Source organism: Gymnodraco acuticeps, unplaced genomic scaffold (assembly GCF_902827175.1).
Source record: "Gymnodraco acuticeps unplaced genomic scaffold, fGymAcu1.1, whole genome shotgun sequence".
Lineage (NCBI taxonomy): Eukaryota > Metazoa > Chordata > Actinopteri > Perciformes > Bathydraconidae > Gymnodraco > Gymnodraco acuticeps.
In genome coordinates, this window is record NW_022991451.1 from 16,410 (window position 1) to 39,354 (window position 22,945).

At 41.1% G+C, this 22,945-nt stretch overlaps 1 protein-coding gene across 1 annotated transcript in view; it reads right to left on the reverse strand.

Moving 5' to 3' along the window:
• The window catches only part of LOC117532909 (ectonucleotide pyrophosphatase/phosphodiesterase family member 2-like), a gene marked incomplete at its 3' end in the record, with an annotated part of 34,518 nt that extends 13,836 nt beyond the window's left edge, over window positions 1-20,682 (reverse strand). The window contains 16 exon segments of the mRNA XM_034196507.1: window positions 26-153; window positions 789-820; window positions 1,240-1,365; window positions 2,076-2,184; window positions 2,343-2,415; window positions 3,201-3,266; window positions 7,995-8,050; window positions 9,642-9,761; window positions 10,247-10,326; window positions 10,963-11,060; window positions 11,161-11,221; window positions 12,663-12,788; window positions 13,627-13,708; window positions 13,710-13,783; window positions 18,315-18,420; window positions 20,583-20,682. Coding sequence (XP_034052398.1) covers window positions 26-153; window positions 789-820; window positions 1,240-1,365; window positions 2,076-2,184; window positions 2,343-2,415; window positions 3,201-3,266; window positions 7,995-8,050; window positions 9,642-9,761; window positions 10,247-10,326; window positions 10,963-11,060; window positions 11,161-11,221; window positions 12,663-12,788; window positions 13,627-13,708; window positions 13,710-13,783; window positions 18,315-18,420; window positions 20,583-20,600 — 1,355 coding nt within the window.
• Between the last annotated feature and the right edge of the window lie 2,263 nt (window positions 20,683-22,945).

A 22,945-nucleotide genomic window follows, 5' to 3' on the forward strand; every position in this document is an offset into this window, starting at 1 on the left:
TCCTGTTGCAGTGGTTGTACTGTACCTGGCAACGTGCCACTTCCTCTCCACCAGCAGGTGGATGTCCTCTATGCGTCTGTTGTTGGCGTAGTGCAGTCTCTTGGGCAGGTGCTGCTTCAAGTACGCCTTAAAGTGCTGGTCTGCTCTCTTACACTGGAACAAAGCCATCACACAGGTCACCAAAGTGCAAGAAGAAACAAACAAGACTACGACACCACTGTTGTGCAATAACACTTACTGTGTGTGCAATATGTTCCGAGTTCAAATTATTATTATAACTGGCTGCCTTCTTAGTTTGAAAATGGTAATACTGTAACAAGAATCTGTAAGTAACTATGTGCAATATATAATCTTACTTCTGTTATCTAGCTTCTACCGGACGACATCCTACATGTATCACTTCATTTTTTTCGGGTAAAAACGGCTGCTGCCACTTTCTACCCGAATGTTTACTTTGTAAATTGTGAACTTTTTTTATTACGAATTTACTTAATAAATTGCAAACACTTTTAATTTGTATTTCTAATATTATGTTCATGCCCTTCATCCAATAGTGTTTTATTGTTTGTCTCTATCTTACTTTTGTTGCAATAATGTGAATGTCCTCTCTGTGGGAAGAATAAAGGAAGTCTGATTCTGATTCTGACCAGCCGTTATCACCTGATCCATATTTCTTTGCTACAATAGTAAAACATTTCTTCTCATCAAACTTAACACATGTCGTCATCAATACTCATCACACAGTTAACTCTGCACGCTCATATTTGCCATGCAATCCTTATACTTACTGTTAGATTTGCAACAACAGCCTTGGCATCATCTGAAAAGATAACAATGAACAGAGCAGTGAAAATAAATAATCAATAAATAAATAACTTATGTAAAGCATTAATCCTCCATTTTAAAGTAAAACAAAGCAAGATAATGTTACCAATGAGAAGAAGTAGGACAAATAAACAAAGACATCTTACTAAATATCAATTTAGAAAATAAATGGTACGGCCAATGTTTCCACTGGTAGCTGCTGTAGGTTCTGTGGATGCTGCCATAATGACATCACAGCCTCGTGTTATTTATGGTGATGAAGATCTAACAGACAAAAAGCTCTGTAACAACGAGCTCAGCACGATCAATCATTAGCTGATGTTGTTCATGTTGAGTGAACAGAATACAGAAAAACCAAAAGAAACAATAAAAGGAGAAAGAAGAGAGAGGAGTATGAGCTGTCACTTCTCTAACATTTAGGGTTGTTGGGGAATCTGGAGCGTATTCTGCCCAGAGACCCAGGGATCAGGGTGATGTCATCAGCGTTGCTCAGGTAGTTACTGAGGAACTCAGTGCGATCACAGTGGGCCTCTTCCATACCTGAGGACACACACACACACACACACACACACACACACACACACACACACACACACACACACACACACACACACACACACCACACACACACACACACACACACACACACACACACACACACACACACACACACACACAAACACACACACACACACACACACACACACACACACACACACACACACACACACACACACACACACACACACACACACACACACACACACACACACACACACCACACACACACAATCTTAAAATACTCCAGTATAAGATGTCCTGAAGTCAAAAATCCAAAATACTCAGTATGCACAATGACTCTTTTCAGACTATTATTATATTTTAGAATATTATATTATTCTGTTGTTGTTGTTGTTGTTGTTGTTTTTGCTTACAGATACATGGAAGTGCAATTCAATGTTGTAGTTTGTCAATGTTTGCAATTTTAGCTACTTTTTAAAATACTGGTTTTGTTATAAGTACTGTATTGCATGATATCATATATACAAATCATGTGTTTTTATATGTAAAAGTAGCTGGTAGCTTTGATTGTTAAATACATGTGTTAGAGTAAAAAGTATGATATTTCCCTATTAAATATAGAAGTGTAGAACAGGGTTAAAGTAGTATAAAAAGAAATACTGAAGTGAAGTATGTTAGTAAGTGTCTGTGTGTGTGCGTGTGCGTGTGTGTGTGTGTATGTGTCCCACCATGGTCCCCCACCAGGATGATGTTGACACAGCGGTGCAATTTCATCTGTTTCAGTCCGTCCATCAGTTGGCCAACAATCCTGTCAATCAGTCTCAGAGGGCTGTTCAGCTGAAACACAGGAAGTGAGTGTGTGTGATGTGATGCCACACGATGCACACAGAGAGAAACTATATGGGTGTGTGAGTATCTTTCCATGTAAAAACACACATCCCAGTCTACACACATACACACATACACACACATCCCACACACACACAGGTGCTCACCTCGGCGCTCATGGGCCCCACTTTGTGTCCGTATGTGTCCGGCTGTTCAGAGTGCATGGCGTACACGTAGGGGCTGGAACAACATCACATCACATTGGAGAAGAGTTGAGCTACACTTATCAACATTAAATGCTTTTCTGAAACAGCTGCTTTACGGTGTTTTGAAGTGGTGGAAACCTAGTCCATTTACTCAAGTACTGCACTGAATGACCTTACCTGATTATTTTTACTTGATAGTACTTTAAACATGAACTTGACAGTAATGTTTACTACTTATTTATTCAGATTTTACATTACATTTAACAAAGAATGGTATGATCCATTTCAGACGTCTCTGAGTTGACAGAGCTTTCCCATTTAAATCACAGTCTAAAGCTTAAAGAGTTCAACTCATCCAATATTTTACAAAAAAGAGAATAATACAAAAAAAATACACATTTGTTAAAATAAATGGTTTTCTTGAGTTGCTGACTAAGATGTTAAAACTGCAATCTACATTTGATACAACAATAAATGCAATGCACACACTGATGTTTCAGTAATAAGTATTCACTGCAGAACAAGTTCTTTTAGGTTGATACTTTAAGTACCTTGCTGCTAATACTTCTGATCTCATAAGATTAATTTGCTTTTTGTATTTATTATATTGAAAGGGGGAGTGAGAGGGGACGACATGGAGCAAAGGTCCAGGTTTCTGACTGAAACACACTCACTCGCAAATGTACATTTCCTTTCTGAACATCTAGTTGTGATACTTGATTTCATTACAGGATGTGAAACAGCTGATCATGGGATATAGTGAAATTGTTTGCTGGAAACTGGAGTGTGAGACAGACAAACGGTGAGACAGGATTTCACCTCTCGCCTTCAGGGAGGTGGAGCCACTGCAGCATGGTCAGAATCCGCCTCTCCAACGGGATGGACCTGGAACATAAAGACACACAGGGAAGGGTCACATGGTTAACATTTGAAGAAATCCATAGCAGCAAGTGACAAACAAGCCACAGACAGAGTTAGAGCAATATACTGTGGTGCTGTCTTTATCCAACATTAACATCAAACTGTTCCTTCTCCTCACAAAGAGCTTCATTAAGCTGGGGTTGTAGAGTAGAACCCTCTCACTGTTTAGTGAGAGTGTCTCAAAGTCTGTGTGGTGACGAGGCCACCAACCCAGCAGCTGGCTGTCACACAGGCCACAGCTGTCAGACATCAAGCACAGGATGGAGGCCCTGGGCCCTTCTCACTTCGGTTAAATGGATTCCTTGCGTTCCTCACTTGCGTCGTTTCCCTGCGACTAGTCCCTCCCACCAGGGAAGCATGGAGAGACGCAAGGAAACCACGAGAAGCAGGGAAATTAGTTTTAAGAGCAATGGGACGTCCTTTCCTCCGGAGCGTCACGTGAAGCGACGTCCGTTTGTGATGACGCTGCACAGCTGATCGTCTGACAGCAGCTCTGTCCCCGTTGTTTTCACAAACACCCCCTCCTCTGTTAGTACACATTTACTGACACAAACATTTGTATCATCTGTTGTAGACCCAAATACATTAAATAAAATAAGAACTAATTCTCAAAAAAGATAAACGCCATTCTTAAAATGTATAAACGAACAATAGTTTGATTAATATTGATTGACACAATAGAAATAAAATAATTCAGAGAAGAAAAAGAGATATGTTATCTATCAAAACCCAGTAAGATTAACATTCATTGGATTGCACACTTTGTTTGGTTGTGTGGATATGTAGCAAATTAACATTTTAATAGCACTTAATGACTGAATGAATGGAAATGACAATCAATGAAAATGTAAAATGAAAAAAGCGATCATGAAAATGTTTCCAATAAATTAATAAAATGATTTTTGACCACTTTGTTGTTCAGATATCACATATTTGTAACTAAATGAAACATGAATTGAAACAAAACACGGTATAAACTGAGGAGTGACTCCCGTGAGGTTCATGTATTTTCTTCACTCCGCTGGGAAACTGCTCTCATGTCAAGAAGCATCAGATCAGTGCATGCGCTGCATCGTCCAAAAAAAAAACATGGGAGCGGTGGAGATGAGGAGGTGTCGGCGTTCTGGCGATTTACTCGGAAGGACTTCGGGTGGCAGTATACGCCGTGAAGTTGTTTGCGGCCTGCCAGTAAACCCAAAGCAGAATAAGAAGAAGAAGAAGAAGTGACGTCAGCGGCTTCATTTGCCTAATCCTCCCTCATGGATTTATTCCGGTGTGAACGCGATCTGCTCTTTAATTCCATGGGGTAACTAAGTGCTGGGAACTAAGGCCCCGGCCACACGAGGACGATAACGGTCGTTTCCGTTACCGTTTTGTGTCATATAGACCAGTGATTCTCAAATGGGGGTACGCAGACCCCTAGGGGTACGTTGGGGTACTGTAGGGGGTACGTGAGGTAAAATAAATAAAAAGGTTAATTAAAAAAATACCATGCATGATTACAAAATAATCTTAGTACAATAAGTAAAATAGAAAACACAATTTTATATAAAATATTCCTAGAACCACTCATATAAACATGTTACATTTGTGTATTGTATTTATAGTTTTTATTAATATATCATTTTGTTCATTGGTTTTTTAAACATATATTAATATTCAATTGAAAAACTCCTTGCATGCATAAAGATGAAAATATCCTTAGTTTGTTGTAATTCATGCATTAAGGAGTTAATAAATCAAACACTGTACTCACTATATTGTAATTATTTATATAGGCTTTTTCTGTCAAAAATGTCCGGGGTCGGTCAGGGGGTACTTGGCTGAGAAAATGTTTCAAAGGGGGTACATTACTGAAAAAAGTTTGAGAAGCACTGATATAGACCATTCGGCCACACTAGGACGACAGAATACGGCACTAAACGACTACGGTAACGATAACGGGTCCCAAGGTGGATAGAACGGCATACGCAACGCTCTGGGGGGTCAAACGGCTCCGTGTGTACGCCCTATACGATCATTTTCTGATAATGATGAGGCAATAGCCCCGCCTCTCCCCACCTCTGCTGCTCACCCCCGCGTCAAAGTAAACACTGAATTCAGATTATTTATCTTTCTCTCGATATGGACCTAAACGCGAGTGAAGTCTAATCTGACAGGACGGAGACACGCAACTCTGCTCACCTGCAGCTCCTCCCGCTGTGATGCGGCGGTGAACGGAGCAAAACACACACTTCAAGTGGTCAGATCATCACCCTTAGCTATTTTAATTACCTCTCAAACTACCTAAACTAGTTATAAATATGTTTATTTTTACTGTCGGCCGGGTCACTCATTACTGGATCAGCTGCTGCATGAGACAGACACTGGCGCTGTCCGAAGAGAGGGAGGAAAAAGAGAGGCTCCATGTATTTTATTATTATAATATATAGATTCGTTATTCATTTGTTTTAAAGCTCAATAAATAACAAAGAAGACCTTTGACCGGCACTTTCATAATTTTGTCGGAAGATTTAAACTTTAATACACGTTGACTGGCGAAAAACTCTGCCCGGTTCCCTCGGCCCCCACCGCGGAGAATAAACAGAAGGGCAACCATGACAACCACGCTTCTTCGCTGCTTTTGTGGAGGAAGTTACAGCGCCACGTACAGGCTCCTGCATATGTACTGCAGCTTCTCCAGCGGTTGGAGCTAAACGGAGCTATCTTGTGTGGGCAGACACTATCCGGTGAATATTGCGTGTGGACGGAAGCTTTTTTGCGATTGCGTTTGCGTTAATCCTATGCGTTTAGCCGTTTTCGTCCTCGTGTGGCCGGGGCCTAAGTACGACAAAGTACTTGGTGTGAAAGCGCCTATTGTGCAGATTGGTCCATTTCAGAATAATATGATATTTTTTATAATGATTGATCATTAAAGTGTTCTCAAAGCTGGTAAAAGTGCAGCTAGTTTGAATGACTTTGTATACTGCAGGGTAGCTGGTGGATTTACTCCAGGTGGAACTAAAGTCTGATTCAACACTTGATTATATTTCACATAGTTCATCCAAATCTGTGAAGTAACAAAAGGTATTAAATACATGTAGGAGAGTAAAAGTACACCATGTACCTCTGAACTGTAGTGGGGTAGAAGAATGATTCATCAAAAAGAACCTGGACTGAACATTAGTATGAATAATATTTGCACTGTATGTACACAAGACTTTCGTCGCACTGCTACCATCACATTTACATATATTGTAGAGTTATTTTATCTATTTATGTATTATTCGATTTGTATTCTTGTTCTTCCTATGTATGTGTGTACTATCTTTGTTTCTTTCTTATTCTGTTGCTGCTACGACACCTGCATTTCTCTACAAGGATAATTAAAGGTCTATAATATCTTATCTTATCCTCTGAATTGTAGTGGGATAGAAGTACAAAGTAGCAAAACATTTAAAAACTCAAGTAAATTACTAGTCTCTCAAAATTGTACTCAAGTGTGCTACTTGAGTAAATGTACTAAGTTACTTTACACCCCTGCTTCTATCTCTGCTCTCCCTGTGGTTAGGGGGACCCCCCAGAAAGCTGAACCCAGCAAAGACCTTCCACCAGTCAGCCAACCATTTAGCAAACCTCCCAGCTCCCATCACCATGCTGTCCCACTGTGGCACTGTAACCCTGTACTGTGTTGTTAAAAGGCTTCCTGTCTCTCCCCCTCTGTCCTCTGCACCGTCTCCTTCTCCTCTCCTCCCTTTCTTCTCCCCCCTCTGTCAGTGCCCAGTGTAAGGAGAGCAGTAAACCACACTGCTTCCATAGAGTGGCAAGTCTATGACCCTGGTTCACAGGAGTCGTGCATTGTGTAAACAGACCCATTTGCTCAAATTGCTGTAAAAACAGGCCTCAGCTGAGATGTGCCCCCCTGCTCCATCAAAGCCTGCTCTGTGCTGATTAATGTGGGCTGTGGTGTGTTCACAGGCTGTAGGGTTAGCGCAGCAGGAACATGAACAGGCATGTTCTGATCACTTCCTCTGAAAAACGTACACCACCAAATTATTAACACTGATGAATGATCAATTAAACATGATGCATCTGCAGGGGCCTTAACAGCCAACCTTCTTTGTTTTTAGTTCGGTGTTTGGGGAAATGAGAACAATACCACATGTGCTCAGGTGGAGCTTCATCAGGACTACACATCATATTCTACAGACTTGATCAAATATCTTTGTAAGGAACAGATTGTCTTTAAGAATCACACCATGATCATTTAAATATATCTTTCAATGATAATAAAATGAATGATGCCAGAATGATCAATCCCTCCATTATTGTGTTTTTTTACAATTACAATATCAAAATAATAGATTTGGCAGAAATGACTCATGGTTGGAAAGCATCCAATATTAATACATTACAATTTAATTATTTACATTTTAACAAACAGTGCATTCAGTATAAAAAACTCCCTGTAAGTCCTGTTTACAATCCCTGACTCATTTGAATACATAATGCCAGAGACAACTTTTCCAGAAAAGTATCCACCAATCCGTGATATGTACTAAGTAGAAATAAGATTAAATAGTAGTAGAAAACTAATGGAAAAAAGGAAGAGGTTTACTGTGACTTTGTGGAAGATTATCTTTATGGACATCCAAGTGTGGGAAGTGTATTCAGAAAGAAATGTGTGACTGAAATCTGTAAATGTATACTCACACAGGCCAGAAGAAGGTGGCAGCCTTCACTCCCTGTTTGAGCGCGGTGATCCAGATCTGTGAGAGAAACAGAACAGTGTCATTTTGTATCGCTATGTTAGAAGGGGACCACAGGAAAACCAAGGTCATGCTGGAGTAGCTACAGTACACCAAGAAGGATATCTCTCTGTGGGAGTATGGAGTACTACATCTCACAGTAACTGTTATTATATCTATTATTATTACTATGTCTTTATTTAACAATGACCATGTATAAAATGACATTTGTCTCAAAAAGAGAAGAGATGCCAGATTATAGCTAGAGGCTAATTTCCATCCATCCATGAACTTGGTGTCCATAGAGCATTTTGAAAACACTGATGCTATATTCTATTCAGTTTGTCCAATTTGTGAAACAACAAATCAAATCATGTGGAAAAGCCCCTTTACTAGTACCAGACAAATGTAATGTCAACGTTGGTGGACCAAATCCAAACCTCAGTCAGCCAATTTCACAGTTTTTTTCAATTTGCACATCCTGATATTTGTACTTGACTAAATGAAAGACCCAGAAACCACTTTTTTAAAAGCTGAAATAGAGTTGAAAGTTAGGACAGTCGACAAGAAATGTTCCACAGTCCCAGCTTTTGAACAGATACACCCCTCCCCAGCTTCAGATCAAGGTGTGCTCTCTATCTATGCAAGTATTGCCCAGTGTAAAACCCCACAGGAGCTATGCGGTCCCCTTTTAGGTTTTGAGCATCCAGACTACTTTCCCCCCGCTTAAGAGCTGAGGTTCAGTACCTTCAGGCAAAGTTGGCAGACTGCCTTTTTCCCTCTCTGAGACTGGCCTGCAGCTTGCACACTATAATGTTCTAGTTAGGGAATTGAAAACGAGGGTTCCTTAAATAATCACATGTCCTGGATGTTGTTGGTGGCACAGGAGATCTAAAAAATCTGCAATGCCAGCAGTACTGAAGTGTAAAAGTATCAGTAAGATCCACATCCTCTGGTGCTAAGGGAAAGCAGCGTGTGGTAAGCCAACGTCCCAGCTCTCCCCAGCAGCACTTTAGATATTTCCAACCAGCCTCGATCCCTGGTGCCAGTCCCAATGCCATCTGGTTTTCTGCGCCTGTCAGCTGGCAGTTGAGAGCAGATTCTCTCCTGGGCTGAGCTGAGGATCGGTTTGCTCCTAAGAGGTCAGTGTTGAAATCCATTGCATGGGTTCTCATCTTACCCAGACTGGGGGGACTGTACCATCTCTCCAGGTTTAAGAAGAAAGACATCTGGCATCTCTTTTTTTATTTGGAGGAAGACCTATTTCATTTTCTTTTGCAGGAAGAGCTCAACTCTCCTTCTGCAGCTGTTGACCAGCAGAGGGTTAGAGTCTCTGTAAGCCCTGTTCCATGTTTTTAATGCTGGCTTCAATTTCCTCAACAATTGCCACATAGACTGAGGTGGCAAAAAACTCAGTAAACAGTCAAAAAATCTTAACTGACCATACACATAGGGGTAAAAAAACAATCAGCAGGTGAACCCAATTAGCAGGGACCCGAAAATCCTTAAAAACTCCATGTTCACCACCACTCAGGCTCACACTCACTGGAAACGGAGAGAGAGGAGAGGAGAGCAGAGAAGAGGATAAGAGAGGAGGAGAGGGGGTACTCACTGGCTGTCCTCCCCACCAGCGATGGTTGAGTTTCTCTCGGCTCCTCAGGGTGAAGGTGGCATCAAACACAGGGTCATGCATGGAGTTACCAATGATACCATGAGACTCTGGGTAGAGACCCTGAAACCCATTTAAACTGATTTTAGGATTAGGCCAATATACTGTAATAACTGTACTTCACTGGTCTTCTTTTCACTGTTCCTGTTACAATGCTTCAGTAATGGACTGTCCATGCACTACATTCTCACTCAACTTCTGTTTGGATGTTGGTGAACTGTACAGCATTAATTAGCCTATGTTTAGCTACAGTTACTTTGGACCTTATGTGAATGTTAGCATGTTAGAATGTTAGCACTTGCTTATTATACTAGTATTAGATATTACAGCTATCAAATGCTTGCCATAAAAAAGCATTACTAAAATGTCAACATTACATCATACTTACAGCATACTCAGTGAAACATGCTAGCTAATTCAGCTACAGCTACAATTAGTTAGCCTCAGCTGTACTTTGAGCTGGATGCTAGTGTTAGCAGAACATTTGATGATAAAGCTGAGGTTAACAACTGGAAACTGACTACTTGACTATTGATGGCAACACTTACGGTAGCCAGAGAGTAGAGGTTGGGGAAGGTCTTCGACGGGTAAACAGGCCTCATGTATGGAGCATGGGTTCCACATGTTCCTGAAAAGGAAAGCCTTACCTTAGCATAGAGCAACCCATATATTATATTATAATAACGAAATTATAGTCACAAAATGTTTTTAATCTATTGATTCGTGTTCACCGACATGATTTTCGTGTCACACAGAACGATTTTAAAAGCAATGTATTTCTATTGGTAGTATGTTTCGTGCCTGCACCACGTTTTTTGTCCAGTCGGGTCTTGGAAGACAGGAAGCTGTGGGGTTCATAAAAACATTTTCTTACTCAATATCTTACCCTAAGCCTAACCCTTTTATTTTTGAATAGTATAATGTCTGAGTTGTTTTGCAATCCGTGAGGAAAATAAATTGGGCTCAGAGCCTCAGAATACTGAAATCTGTATTTTTTAAAATATTTGTTTCCTTCTAATTTGTTATTATTTGGTGCAAAACATGGGGAAAATCGTGTTAGTGAACACAAATCAATAGATTAATTTCGTGACTATAACACGAAATGCTGTGAGACTGTGTTGCATAGAGACACCCATGGATATAACCAAATCAGTTATTGCTCGTCTATGATCCTCACTACATAAATCATCACATCAACAGAGCCCCCCCACCTGCCAAGGACAAAACCTAGAAATCTTTTCTCATAGTCCCATGCAGGTCTTACTCAGTTTCTCGATGTTGGGTATGACAGTGTTTCCTCTCTTCACAAAAGAAGCTCTAAATCCGTCCACAGACAGCATGATGAGCGGCGGCCGCACAAACCTGCACACACATATATCAGAGGAAGAACAAAAATGATGATGTGTAAAATCAAATCGAATATGAAACTGTTTTTATATTAACACAGATGATGTGAACATACCCAGCAGGACATTCAGGTGTCTTGATCTCCTCACAGTCATCCTGCAGCCACGAGGAGTCTCCTGGAAGAACAGGAAGAACGGAGAGAGAAAATGATGATACAACATCACAAGCTACTGAATGGCTTGCTAATACATTGTTTTTGTATTATAGAAAAGGAAAGGAAAGTTTTTGAATAAGACTTATTCAAAAAGCAGCAGAATCTCTACTCTGAATCACCTATACTCTAAACTTACTTTAACTGTAGAACACACAGCTCCCTAAATGTTTAAAATATTTCTTTCCTTCTTTGTGTCCAAGCAGCCTGACTGAAGAGACACAGAGAGTAGTCCAGCACAAATGTGTCTGAATTCTACTGAAATCCTTGGTCAAATGTATTTTTGAGATCAGCGCTGATCTCTTTTCCCTGTGTGAAGTCTTTGTAATAATAATGCACATGCGGTTTAATAAAAAAGTTATACGTTCTCCAGGAGAAATCCAACAGGCAAGTTTCTCTAAAGTATTCCCAGCTAGATAGATAGAGGTTAGCTAAAGGTACACTTACAGTGTCTAACATATGACTGCAAAGTACATACTCAAGTAATGTAGGCTACTTAAGTATAATTTTGGGATACTTGTACTTTACTTAAATATTTCCATTGTACTTCTATTCCACTACATTTCAGAGGGAAATGTTTTACTTTTACTGCACTTCAATATCTGACACTGACATATTACAATTTACATCAACACGTGTTGATATGATAATATAGATGAGAGTAACACCTAGTCGCTTCCGGGCAAAAAAGTATGGCCCCGCCCACTTTTGGGGGAAAACAACGCTGTCATTTGAATGCCGGCGGTCAATACAAATTCTGAAGTTTTTGCCAATCCGATCAAATTGTTTTGAAAACCGTGGATTTTTGGATCTTCAAACGTTCATAATTTCTCTGCTTTGTTTCAAGACCCGCATCAGAAAGCTTTTGAATGGTGGTACTTTTCCAGTTGGTCTACCTGCTCTTCACGTAGCTCTGCATGTCGTCGCTTAGGTGCTTTTTTTTTCTGGAGATAGGCACTGCTCAATCCACTCCTCCATAGTAAGACCACCCCGGAGGTCGAAGTTAACCTTAAATGTTTCCATCTTAAGCTTTGTTTGTTTGTTAGTTAGTTAGTTAGTTAGTTAGTTAGTTAGTTAGTTAGTTAGTTAGTTAGTTAGTTAGTTAGTTAGTTTTGTAACGGATGTAATGTAACAGTTGTAACGGTTGTAGCTTTTTCTCAGACGCGGAGGGATACATGACTTGTGAAAAGTAACTACAATTCTACCCGTGATATACGCTCATTATATCACGGCTAAGAACCAATCAGATTGCTTGATTTGTCCGTTTTATAATGTCTATGTAATACTAATTTACTTTCCAAAACTTGCTCCATATTGACGAATTATAACATTAAAAAACTCTTGAATGTATTTTCTAAGGATAAAATGCACTTGAATGTACTTGAATGTTCAGGACAGTGGCAGACCTTTGCACAGCGTCCTGTAGTTGGTACAACAGTCTCCTCGGGCCAGGCAGTCCTCAGAGCAGTGGCAGGCGTGATGCTCATTCCGAGTCTCCCCACATCGATCCTTACTGCACTCATAACCCCCCTCTGTGTACCGGGACATAGATGTTCACAGAATAACCAGCAGGGAATTTCAAGAGTAGCTCCAAAAACTTTGATATATACACAATTCATCTGATACATCACTGCTGGAACCACCAGCGCAGAGAAAAGAAAGACGATATTAATTTAGCAGTGGTGTGGCTGCGTTCATACAGATGAACACTAAGCAGTTTTGGATTAACATTGACAATATTGCATGTTTTCTGGCCAAATCCTCCAGATGAGAACAGCAGATGACAGTTGTAGCTCAAAGTCTCTGGGTAGAGAACCCGAGTATATCATCAGGTTCAGACCCAGGCAGGATTACAGTGGCAAGGCTGTGGTAAGCCATAGACCACCAGGCTGAAGGAGAGAACTTCAAATCAGACCACCAACACTGATGTGGGGGGGCAGAGGGAAAGCTGCCCATAAACACGGAGAATAAGAAACAAACTACAGCTCACATCACAGGTAAGAAACCTGTTCAAACTGAATTGTACATCTGGACAATCGGGCTTAAGATCATACCTCAGATGAGATTTGTTTGCTCTGATACTTGATCTGATCTTAAAATGGTTCACATTAAATTTAAACTCACCAATATGTAAGAGAGCCCTGGAGATTTCAAATTCAAACTGATCAAACTGAACAAACATTCCTTCATTGAACATTATTAGGCTCTGTCTTAATAGAATATAGGGATAAATGTCTCAAAAGCATGCCAACAAACTGCAAAGTGGATTATGACTAAAGATGTATTAGACCTAAAATATGCAGGTCAGTTTCAGTCATAACTCTTAAGTCAAAGCTACACAGAAGTAAAAAAGGAAAGAGCAGAGAGTACCTGTCCGGAGGCACAGCTGGTCGAAGTCCCAGCAGCAGCTGTTGTAGGTCTTACACAGGTTGTCACAGCGGCAGCTGGGGGGGGTCCAGCTCCAGCAGCTCGAAGCACCTGTTCCTGCAGGAGCCGGAGGACGCCACGTACTGAGGAGCTGAGCGAGCTGCAGAGAAACACGCTCAGCGTTATCGCAGAACACTGCTGAAAACTGTTTGAACATCAATGATTCGCTGCATCATCCAAAATCAAATGTCAAAAATATTAAACAATAAAAATCCCTCAGTTTCTTGTTCATGTTCAATGTTATAAATATCTGGTAACTCAGCAGTATATTGATTTTAACAGTAAAATGCGGTTTGAGCTAACCAGCCAACTCTTGTGTTGGCTGGTTATAACATCTTTATCATAAACAAGCGCCAGTGTTGCTGGGGGTATGATTTCACATGACATGATAATTCTGCCATTTGTATGATGTGTGATGGACCATTTTTAAATGTTGTTTTACTTGTCATGAGCTCTCCTGGAGCAGTGTAATGGAGCTGATTCTAAGTGTATTGATATTCTATTGAAATACTTTTTAGCGACACCGTTCACCTTTCCTTTTGATAATCAGAAGATGTTTTACTTCAAATGTACACATCACATGTCATTATATAACATGTATATTCTAACATACAGTGGTGTATACAAATGTAATACTATTATTATGATGTCTTATATTATGATACTAATTTTGCTTTATTTATCTCTTATTTCAGTTTGTGCTAGCATTACTAATCAAAGGAGAAGCTGCTGTGATCCCATTGAGCAGAACAAATATATTCCCTCTCAAAATGAAACCCCATCAATGTGTTGTAATGTAACTATGACAGCATAAAACACTTTGACTGTGACTTTGAATGACTGATGTTGGTTTGGCCACCAGTGGTGCCTACAAATGTCAACGTCATTAAACTCAACACCTTCCTCAGTTCAGAGACATGAGCAGGAACTGGGAGGACATCGTGGAACCAATAACACAATACTGTACAGTATGCTGTCCAAAAAACGGTTTAAATAGCTGTTCAAGTGTCATTAAAGTCGACTAAATGTATTGACCTGGACTGACCTGCAGTCAAATCATTTCAACGTACCACCATGTCAAAAACAACAGACGTGGTTGGCAAACAAAAAATGTCAAATGAACAATTCACATTGCATACAGTCACAAAGAACTGTTAGCAATGTGCCAAACTCAACAGTTTAAATGTTCTCCGGGGACCAAGCTGTGTAATTCTAGCGCACAATAATGCTCTCTTTCCAATAGGTCCCACAGGACGGCGGAACCCGAGCTAAACTGAAGACATCCTGGAGATCTGAGCGTGAGACACACTCCACTTATTGCTACAATTCTAACAACATGCTCCTTGTTCACTCACCTTTGAAAAAACAACCTCAGACGCAGAGAAAACCTGAGGATGCCAAAGGGAGTTTGTGAGTTCCTGTGTGGGCATACGAATGTGTGTGTGTGTGTGTGTGTGTGTGTGTGTGTGTGTGTGTGTGTGTGTGTGTGTGTGTGTGTGTGTGTGTGTGTGTGTGTGTGTGTGTGTGTGTGTGTGTGTGTGTGTGTGTGTGTGTGTGTGTGTGTGTGTGTGTGAAAGGACACGTGAATGTGCATATGGATTCTGTGTGAAGGAGCTGAGGTGTTACACTGTGAATGATTTATCCTGCCCAGTTGGCGCAGCAGTGAGTCAGAGTGAAGCAGCACCAGTCCCCTGTCAGCTGGGAGAGTGGGGACTGCAGGTCAAAGGTCAACACTGTCTTCTGTCTCAGACTAATGGACCCAAGACTTCAGGAAGTGTGCCAGGCGTTCGACTTTTTCCCATTGATTTGCACTGGCGGATAATAATGTTTTTTTGGGGGAAGTCAACCTCTGAACAAAAGGCCCTAATGCAGGGTTGTATTAGGGCATTTTGGTAATTGGCCCAGAGCTAATTCTAAAAGTATAATGGAATATGAACCACACATCTATTCATCTATCTATCTATCATCTCTCAATCAATCTATCTATATCTATCTCTATGTCTGTCTGTCTGTCTGTCTGTATGTCTCTCTGTCCATCTATCTATCTGTCTGTCTGTCTGTCTCTCTGTCCATCTATCTATCTATCTGTCTATCTATCTATCCGTCTGTCTGTCTGTCTGTCTGTCTGTCTGTCTCTATCTATCTATCTATCATCTCTCAATCTATCTATCTATCTATCTATCTGTATGTCTATCTATCTATCTATCTATCTATCTATCTCTCTGTCTATCTATCTCTCTGTCTGTTTGTCTGTCTGTCTGTCTATCTATCTGTCTGTCTGTCTGTCTATATATCTATCTATATATCTATCTATCTCTCTGTCTGTCTGTCTGTCTGTCTGTCTATCTATCTATCTATCTATCTGTCTATCCATCAATCTATCTATCTGTCTGTCTGTCTGTCTATCTATCTATCTATCTGTCTATCCATCTATCTATATGTATGTCTATCTATCTATCTATCTCTCTCTCTGTCTGTCTGTCTGTCTGTCTGTCTGTCTGTCTATCTATCTATCTGTCTATCTATCCGTCTATCTATATGTATGTCTATCTATCTATCTATCTGTCTATCTATCTGTCTCTCTGTCTGTCTCTCTGTCTGTCTATCTGTCTGTCTATCCATCTATCTATATGTATGTCTATCTATCTATCTGTCTATCCATCTATCTATCTGTCTGTCTGTCTGTCTGTCTGTCTGTCTGTCTGTCTGTCTGTCTATATATTTCAACTGATTGCATTGTTTTCAGAATCAGGATTTTTTGGGAATAATCACAACTCTAATCAAAGTCAAAAGGAAAGTGATGCTGGCACTGTGGACTGCTTTCTCAAACACGTATATGTATATTTATGATTCTGATGTCATTCTTAGCAAGTCTGAGGGCAAAATAAAGTCAAGGAGAAAACATGAAGTATGATATTGAAAGCTCTGCATGGGAAAAGCCAGTTAATTTATATTGAACATTATGCATGGCTCTGTGAGTCCTGACAATACCTCAGCCTGACACTGAAGAATCAAAGTAATTTGAGTTAACTATGTTATTGAAAAATCTCTTGTTATTTTATACTATAAAAATAGAGGCTAATTATATAAATTAAATGTAAAAGTAAACAGATTCAGATGAAGGCAAGAACAGTATGCCAAAGTAGAGTTGTGTCTGCAGCCGCCGCCGGTTGCCATGACAATCCATGGCATAGTGGAGCAGACGTCTCTGGTCTCCTGCCACCGGCTCTGAGAGGCTGAGCCTCAACGCTCTCTCACTGTTGACCCAAGGTAGAGCAACACAAACACACTCTCTCTCCTCAAAAAAACACACCGGCTGCCCAATCACAGCCTCACAGGGTCACAGTGATCCGTTGTAACAACCCCCCACCACTACCACCATCTATTCCCTCATTTCATATGGACTGGCAGACACTCCATATAAAAAAATCCAGCAAATAAACGGAGCAGGAGACATTCCTGAGGAGCTGCAGCTCAGCTCTCATCCAGTACATGTTCAGAGACAGCCAGGTGGACATGTGTCTCTGCAGCTGACGCTGGGGCGACTGATTGCACTTGAAGCTCACACAGGGAACAAGATTGACTCTGCGTTGAAAAACAAACTCAGAAGTTGTTTTCTGCGTGTGTCTGAACTTGGAGCGCAGCTTTAGGCAAGTCCTACACACACTTGGCCAAGATACATCAGAGCTGGTCCAAAACACACTTCACATCCCTGTGCTGAGCCACTCTGGCAAATAAATGAGAGTGTGTGACTTTCCCTCAGCTTTACTGCACAGAGTTCTGAGAAGCTTTCACTTTAGCTGAAGACACTCACATTGTTGTCCTACATCTGACAGCAGTGAACACGGTGGAGACGTTGGCTGTGAATTACAATGACTGTCATCATTGATGGTTTGTTTCAGTTCATTCTTTGGCACATACATTCTATGGAGGTCGGCTTCAGACCGCTCATTCTGTCCAAACAAAAGTCAGAACCTAAAGACATGACTTCAAATCTGTCTGATGGGACAGCCTGGATGTCTCTGAGTTTGGACTGACTGGAGGACAAAACAAGTCATTGTAAGGTAGAGTTTTAGAAACTAATACAATGATTGTTGACAAATCAAGAAAATAAATTGAAGATGAGAACATGATGACAATAATCTCTAGTTGCAGCCCCAAAGGATTTGCGAAACAGAGAAAAGATGTATGCACAAACTTCTGGTTATTATTCAGACCAGAGTCATATGATGAGGCCCTCTGTTTCGGGAGCGGGGGGGGGGTGAGGGGTTGCTAGTGGAGCTGCTTCTTCTTGAACCTCTCTGCGATGATAACACTGTTACAGTCAGTGTTGAGTTCACCCCCCCACAGCTCAAACACATGACGGGAAAGCTTTTCTCTGCTGTACACCAACTAAAAACTCTGATTCCCAGGTTCTCCAGGTGGAACTAAAGTCTGATTTAAGACTTGATTATATTTCACATCATCTGTAAAGTAACTAAAGGTATCAAATAATTGGAGTAGGGTAGAAGTACAAAGTAGCAAAAATGGAAATACTGAAGTATAAGTGTACCTCAACATTTTACTTAAGTACAGTACTTCATACTAAATGTACTTAGTTACTTCCCACCTCTGCATGGCAGCGTACTCACACTCAGTCCTGGCTGACGTCCCGTCCTCTCCTGAGCGTTTGGGCCGGTCGTACACAAATCCAGAACCCAGGGGGGAGCCACCGAGGATGGACAGGATCCACACACACTGAGAGACACACACACACACACACACACACACACACACACACACACACACACACACACACACACACACACACACACACACACACACACACACACACACACACACACACACACACACACACACACACACACACACACACACACACACACACACACACACACACACACACACACACACACACACACACATTAGAGCGGCTGCAGAGGCAGACTACAGAGGAACAACACAAGATCTCACTGATTAGCAGTTTTTCTTCACACACATTGTGGATGTGTGTGTCTATGAATCCTAAAGATAGAGATGATAATAATATTAATACCTTACATTTATTATAGCGCTTTTTCAGATGCTCAAAGCGCTTTACAAATACACACATGTAACGGTCATGTACTGTGGACAATACCCACAGGAGCAAATGCAGGTGAAGTGTCTTGCCCAAGGACATAACGGCTTTACAGACGCAGCGGCGGCGGGTTTCGAACTGGTGTTCCCCAACGCCCCCTTGATCTGATGATCAACGCACAGCCCACTGCGCCACTCCACCCATCTTCACACCTCGAAGTCATCAAGGCGCTTTAGAAGTACACATTACACACATATCATACATGTAATGGTCATGTACTGTGGACAGTACCCACAGGAGCAAATTCGGGTGAAGTGTCTTGCCCAAGGACAAGGACACAACAGCCTGACGCAGTGGCGGGTTTCGTACTGGTGTTCCCCAACGCCACCGTCTGATGATCAACGCACAGCCCACTGCGCCACTCCGTCCATAATGATGGGATATAACTTGTGACAACTCCTACTTTATAAAACATACGTAAACTGTTGTTGCAATATGTACGTAGTTTAACATTCTTATTGCTACTGCTGCCTCCTTAGTTTGACCATTACACTGGAACAGGGATCTGTAAGTAACTCTGCAGTATATCATTACCTCTGTATAACTCCACCACACCACATCCATTTATTTGATACAAACTGCTGCTACTGCTGATTTCTACCCGAATGTGTACTTTGTAAATTGTAATAACTTTTATTTTTGTAATATGATGTGCATGCCCTTTATCTAATAGTGTTTTATTTTGAGTATCTGCACTTTTGCTCTAACAAATGTCCCCTCTTTGGGACGAATAAAGTCTGATTCTGATTCTAAACATTCAGTGAAGTCCTGCTCATAGCCTGCTCATAGGTGAACAGCTTTTACAACACGACTTTTAGTTTTTAGACAGAGTATTTTTTATAAGATTCAAGGCTTTATTGTCATTTGTACATACAGTGTAGATATGTCAATGAAAAACGTAGGTCACAGGCTCCGCCAACAGTGCAACATATGGACATAGACAAATAAAACAGATACAATAGTGCAAGTAAATAGAAATAAAATAGAAATAGTGCAAGAAGAGTCTACAAGTAAATGGAATATGATTTATTAGAGAGCCACCAGTACTATTCTCCATAGAGCTTCCTGTGCTCCTGATGAGTGCCACCATCACATCTAATACCAACAGCATCACCATGTACCTCAACAATACGCTGTCTACATATCTCTGGACGTTTATAGTTAGACTAAAACGTTTGAATTCTTCTTAAAAGCCTGCGAGCTATTTCTGGATATTAATAAGTAACGTTAGAATTGGTTCGGTTTGGCTTTGATTTGGTGTGATTATTTCATAATGCTGTGCCTGTTGAAGAGCATGACTCACAGAGAACACAGTCGACTCCAAAATAAACCTCATAAAAATGTGAACGTTTGTGAAGCATTAAAACCTAAAAATGGAGACAGAGATAATACTGATTTATAAAGCTCTTCTTTTATTGGATGTGGTCTAACACAGTTCCTGCTGGCTGCATTTCACGATGACCTGTCAACACCGCTGCCGTGTTTAGTTCAAAGTGAATAGGGACCTCCTGCGGCTGCATGACAATCACCTTCAGTCGGTTCACGGATCTAGAATGGTTCTGTAAATGCTAAACAGCACGAAGGAAATAGTGTGTATTTCGAAAGAGCTAAGAAACTGGGAACATGCCCTTTGATCACAATGAAAAACTACCAGAACACACGGTGAAATGCGTAAAAGCGCACGGATTTACGCACAGAGATGTCTCCTCTCAGGAGTGACCTGCAGTTAAAAAGGGAAAGACATGAACTCCTACCGTACCAGTTTGTGAAGCAACATGTTCCTGTGTCGGTGAGCGGGTCCGGGCTGTGATGCTGACTCCGGCACCGAGGGACCACAGAGGCGCGAGCAGAGGGAGGAGGAAGTGAGGGGGGGTTGAGGGTAGGCAGCGGACCCGCTTCTTATTGGTGTTGGGCTGGAGGAGGGATTCAGAGATCCAGGAAAAAAAATATTGAACGGGGGGGGGGGGGGGGGGGGGCGCGCCGTCTGCAGACACAATTTCATCTCGTGTGTGGGGGGGGGTCACTTTATTTTCAAAACATGACGCTACTTAGTTGTTTTTTACCATGATGGTTTTTTACTTAATAAAAAAACATGTTGCATTCAATTTGCATTTGTTTTATTTTTAGTGTAAAAAAAAAACTAAGTACAGTATAATAAGACAAAATGTGGGATGTTACGTGGAAAGCTGTGCAGATACATTCATATTTATATCAGACAATGGAAACACACACGCGTTGGAAAAATTAAGACAAAACCCCCCCCTGATGGGAGTTAGGGGGGGGTTTTGACAAAATGTTGGAGGGTTTACTCAGGTAGACCCCTGAAGACATTCAACACCACAAAAAGGATCCCATGGCACATAAGAAGTTTCTCATGAATCTCAGCATGGAGCTCTACAATGAGATCAGACAGCTGCAGGACGAGAAGGACAGCGTCTCCCAGGAGCGGAGCACCAAGCTCAGGGACTGGGGGGGGGGGGGGGGGGGGTCTGCTGCTGCTGCTGCTGCAGATAGAGAGGCTGAGAAATCAGAACTCTGGTGTTAGTGGCGCAGAGCAATCAACTAGTTGCACATAAGAGGACGTTCCTAATGTAACGAGGGCAGACATGGAAAAGTGGAGTCCTAAAAGTAACAGGTTTAGGTTTTGGTAGAAGAAGAAGAGATGCTGAGTCCATTCAGCCTGCTGAGCCTACTGAGATATCTCAAAATGATGTATTATCTATCTGGGCCGAGAAGAAGAAAACTATAGGGGTCGAAGGAAATTGAGAGTTTGGCCTTGACCCAGAGTACAACAAGTCAAAGAGTGAAAACACAGAGGAGAAAAATGTGCCTTTCATAGTGAGTCCACATACAGGAGCCATCGTGAAGTCTGCTCGCCTGAGGGTCCAAAGAACAACCTGACTCTGAGCAGGATGTTAGCAGTGACCTCAGCATGTTGACAAACCTGGAAGACCACACAAATGGAAACAGTTGCAGGTCAGAGGAGACGAGCGAGGAGTCAGGAGGTCCCTCCGAGTGAGGACAAAGGCCTTCAATGTTGAGAGCATTAAGACTTTCCTTTGGATAAGTCCTTCGTTATCAGTATATTTTTGAGGTTGGTGGGCTCCCTAAGAACTTGGTGTTATAGCGAGTTTTATTACTGTTTCCGCCACGGCTCTAAACATAAGATTATATATTGCACTTAGTTTAGGCTTCTTTGTATGATTACATGCATGCACTTTAAGAATTCTGAACAAAAATCCCTAACTATTTTTGTTTGATGCCAATAGGAAGGATTGAGTGTCAGTATGGACACGTTTTAGTTGTCAAGCTTGTGAAATGAGGCAAACAAATTCCTTTATCTGATACATGCCAAGTACTGTATAAAGGCAAACACAACATGGAAATATATTATACGCTTTGTAAGCAGTTTCATCCATCTAAATGTCAAAATATTTGTGCAAAATGTAGTTGTGTATAAATTCCAAGATAAAATTAGCATACCAGAATTGATCAGCTAAAAGTAATGGAATCATCTAGTTTAATCACTGATGAGTACACGTGTCTTTCATTATTAATGATGACAGTCTGGCAACAAAAAAATATATTTTACACTGAATACAGACTATCATTTTAGGAAATGATTGTTGATGGACACCATTTTATCCATGTCAATTTATTTGAGCTTTAAAATGGTATACCTTGTATATCCCAGAATAACAGTACAATGGCCAATTTAAAACTGTATCAAAATTCTGCTAAAAGAAATAAATGCACTCATTTGACCGAGGTTTAAACCCAGCCAGCCTCAGTCACATGTTTTGGCTCTGTCCAAAATGGACCCGTTTTTGGACTGGTATATTTAAAACCTGTTAGCATCTATAGCTGTATTACACATACTAACTCATCGACTGCATTATTTGGCGTGGTCCCACAGGAGACACGAATAACAACTCATCAGGCTGAGGCTGTGGCGTTCTTTACCCTACTTGCTAGACGTCTGATACTCCTTAGTTTGAAGAAGGCTGCACCACCATCTCATAAGCGCTGGGTAGAGGAAGCAATGTTCCATCTTAAACTTGAACAGCTAAAGCACATTACCCGGAGCTCTATCCAGAAGTATCATAAGTTCTGGCAACCATT